The sequence below is a fragment of the Asparagus officinalis genome, chromosome 8 (assembly GCF_001876935.1).
Source record: "Asparagus officinalis chromosome 8, Aspof.V1, whole genome shotgun sequence".
In the NCBI taxonomy this organism is placed as follows: domain Eukaryota; kingdom Viridiplantae; phylum Streptophyta; class Magnoliopsida; order Asparagales; family Asparagaceae; genus Asparagus; species Asparagus officinalis.
In genome coordinates, this window is record NC_033801.1 from 5,561,227 (window position 1) to 5,564,591 (window position 3,365).

The following is a 3,365-nucleotide window of genomic DNA, read 5'->3' on the forward strand; positions in this document are numbered from 1 at the left end:
TTCTTTCCAGAGCAACAATGTCGTCCTCATCATCATCGTTATCCCCAAGCTCCTCTTTTATAGCCCGCATCTGGAAGCTATCAAGAATTAGCATATGAGAGAGGGAAAAACATACAGAGCTAACATTGAACAGCAAGGAAGCAGGAGAATTTGACTTAAAATATGCAAATTTAGGCAGGAAAACAATTGATTAGTAGAGGTTTTAATAGTGCCTTACACATTCAAAAGTCGGAAAAACTTAGATTCAGCATTGACATTTTCGACGTGATCACGAAAATTGATTCTAGAATGCTTGAAAATGTTGGCCTTTTTGTTTTGATGATGTTTTAACAAACAATTTACAACTAATGTTGTTTGTCTAGTGTTTGTGTTTTCCCATTTATTGTAGACAAACAATATGTTGGAGGATGGATGGAACTGCATCATAACGATAATATCCAATGGATGTCGGCAGAATAGTGGATTGAAGCAAATACTTTCAAGTCTAAAAGCACTTCCTAGCTTCATCCGTAAGTTTACCAAGAAGGGATTATTGAAAATCAATAAAGTTTTTAAACAAATTTAAAGGGTGTTTAAGTTTGTTTTTTGTGTTTGTTTCAAGTTTGTTTGTGAAGAGATTTTCACAAGAGGAAGTGGAGATCAATTCTTGGTGTTTGAGCTTCAATTCATCTCTCCTACTCTTGTCATTTTAGAGAAGTTAACTCAATTTCTAGCTTTATATTTACATTGTTTATTGATTATCATCTCTATAAGCTAGATTTTTATAATTGAGTTTAGTTTGTTTTGATTATACTCTTTGTTCACACACAACCTATTGAGCTTATCGTATTTGCATACATAGTATAATTTGGGGTTGTGGGTTTGTGACTTAGAGAGTGAGCCTACATTGTGTTATCATCCATGGTAGAGAACAATTTATTTGTATTATGTGCTAAATTTGTGAGATCACTTTATAATACACTTGTACATCGAGAGAAGTGTGTGGTGAGAGACGGGATCGTCCCAAGAGGAGTGGGGTAGGTGATAATGCCTAGAAAGAAGTTGTAATTCCTAACACTTGAGGAAGACACGGGCTAGAGACCAACACTTAGAGGGTGTAAAGTGGGATTGCAAGAGTGTGAGATTGTAAAGTTTTCGGTGAACTAGAAAACTGAGTGTGGGGTGTAAACGTTTTTTGGTGAGCATTGAAAACCCAATGTGATAGTAGATTTCTCCCCAGGAGTGGGGAGCGGAGACGTAGGACGGAAGGTCCGAACTCCGTGATCATATTGCTTGTTTGAGTTTGTCTTAGCGCACTTATATTTGTGTTCATCTTTATTACCATTCTCTCATTGTTTATTTTATCCACTATATTGTCTATGTTTATATTGCCCTTGTTTAGTTTAATATCCTTGCACATATCTTGCTTGTATCATATTTGGTAGGATATTTGTTAATTAGTTTTTATTTGGCATTAAATCGGATTAGTAGATGAGCATAAACCCTATTCACCCCCTCTAGGGTTCTTTCTTAGTGACATTAGGGTCTTTCAGAAAATATGTACTTACATATTTGCAAGCAATGAATCATGCATACATCTATCCAAGTGTATGCATATTCTTTCCATATCTCTCTAGCAAATTATATAAAATTAATTGATAGTAAATTGACAGACAACCTAGATGCAAAACAGTCTAATTTGTTATGGTGTGTTAAGTGCAGCTTATAGCATAAATAATAGCAATAAGATCTAAACGGTCGACATGGGGGAGAAACAAACCTGCTGACGGAGAAGAAATTCTTTCTGTGATTTTGAAAGCTGACCCTCTACCTTTTGGGTAATTTTCTCAGCTACGCGGATTGACTGTTCAGGGGGGGAAAACAATTCCATATTATAATATATGGATGATAAGAAAAGCACAGCAAGAAATAGCCCAGTTCAGTTGTAGTCTCTTTTCTTATTGGGACCAACAAAACAACTTAAGTACGAACCTGAAGATGTCTATCCACCAATTCAGTTGCCTTTGAGAGTCTGACTTTTAAATCAACTGAATCTAACATGGACAGCTGCTCTTCAAAGCTTATTTCAAAACTAGCAACAAAAATGTCAGCCAGTCTGTGTACAGGAACTGTATCAAGAAGAACTTTCGTCCTTCCAACAGTTTTCTGCTTCTGTAAACATTATTCACAAGTAAAAGTAAAATGAGTCCACCTGATCACATAAGTACGAACAACAAAATAGATGAGAACTATTTACATTTCACTCTTTGAGGAACATTGAAAAATAAGACTCAAAGGGCTACCAAATAACTCATACTGCTCGCAAAATATCAATAATTATATTTTTAATAGGAATATCAATAAATAGGGCCTTGTATTGCATGTTAAGATATGCAACTCGTACTGCTCACAAAAGGCAAAGAACAGACCTAACAAGCAAAGTATAGTCTTTAAGTAAGAATGAAGCCTTCTCATTATCAATATTTTCCTCTCCTTTTATCATGAATTCCTTATGCAAGCTTCTAACGTTAGGCAGATAATATTTGAAACATGTCATTAAAATTTAACGACTTACCTGCTCAAGAACAGAAATTAGCTCCATGGCTGTAGCTTTAAACTGGCGAGACAGCAAGATAATATCTGGATCCTGCTCTGCCTGGTCTAACTCTGATAAGAGAAAAAAGGAAGAGGCATTGAAACATTGATTTCTAAAAGGTTGATGAATAGAAAACAAATAAGGCTGATTCATACGCCCTACTAGTCACATTCAATACCCTATATTCAATATGGTACTAGCTACTTCAATTTTTTTCGAAAGTTAAGTACATGCCAAACTGCTAAAAATGGTTACCACTGATCAAAATTGTCATTACAAGAGAACAGATGTAAAGATCTTACCAGCCTTTGTCATGTCAAGACGTGAGATACGTGCAACATAATATGTTCCTCTTGCACTGAGTTCTTGAACACTAAATCGGCATAACCCTTCAAGAACGACAATATAAGTTACTCTCCCACTCGGCTTCTCCACTCCTCTCGATAGATGTAGTGCTCTGGCAGCAACTCCCCTGAAAAGTAAGTCTCGCAAATTGAACGCCCAAATCTCCACATCAAGACTATCTTTTTTGTCTACAAACTTCTAGTTAAATTGAGAGCATGCAGAGAAAAGACGGAAAAGGGGAAAACATTTCATGTTGAAAGATTTTTCTCTGAGAAAGACGATAAATACGATATAAATTTCTCTGCTCGTTCATGACATTTAAAGACAGTTTCCATAAATTAGTTAGTTGCATTGGAGTTCAATCTCGACAGTGAGCAAGAAATTCATTGAGGGCTCTGAATAGCCTGCTTGTATTATAGCTTGAGAGTTATTACGTATTGTGCCA

The 3,365-nt window shown here is 35.9% G+C and overlaps 1 protein-coding gene across 1 annotated transcript in view; it reads right to left on the reverse strand.

The window, feature by feature from the left end:
- The window catches only part of LOC109822959 (lon protease homolog 2, peroxisomal-like), a 16,693-nt gene that overhangs the window by 6,318 nt on the left and 7,010 nt on the right, over nt 1–3,365 (reverse strand). Inside the window, exons 4-8 of the mRNA XM_020389243.1 lie at nt 2,878–3,118; nt 2,555–2,646; nt 1,972–2,151; nt 1,760–1,843; nt 1–70 (exon numbers count right to left, since the gene is read on the reverse strand). The exon at nt 1–70 is cut by the window's left edge and continues 31 nt beyond it. Of these exons, the coding sequence (XP_020244832.1) occupies nt 1–70; nt 1,760–1,843; nt 1,972–2,151; nt 2,555–2,646; nt 2,878–3,118 (667 nt within the window). The remainder of the gene's footprint in view (nt 71–1,759; nt 1,844–1,971; nt 2,152–2,554; nt 2,647–2,877; nt 3,119–3,365) is intronic.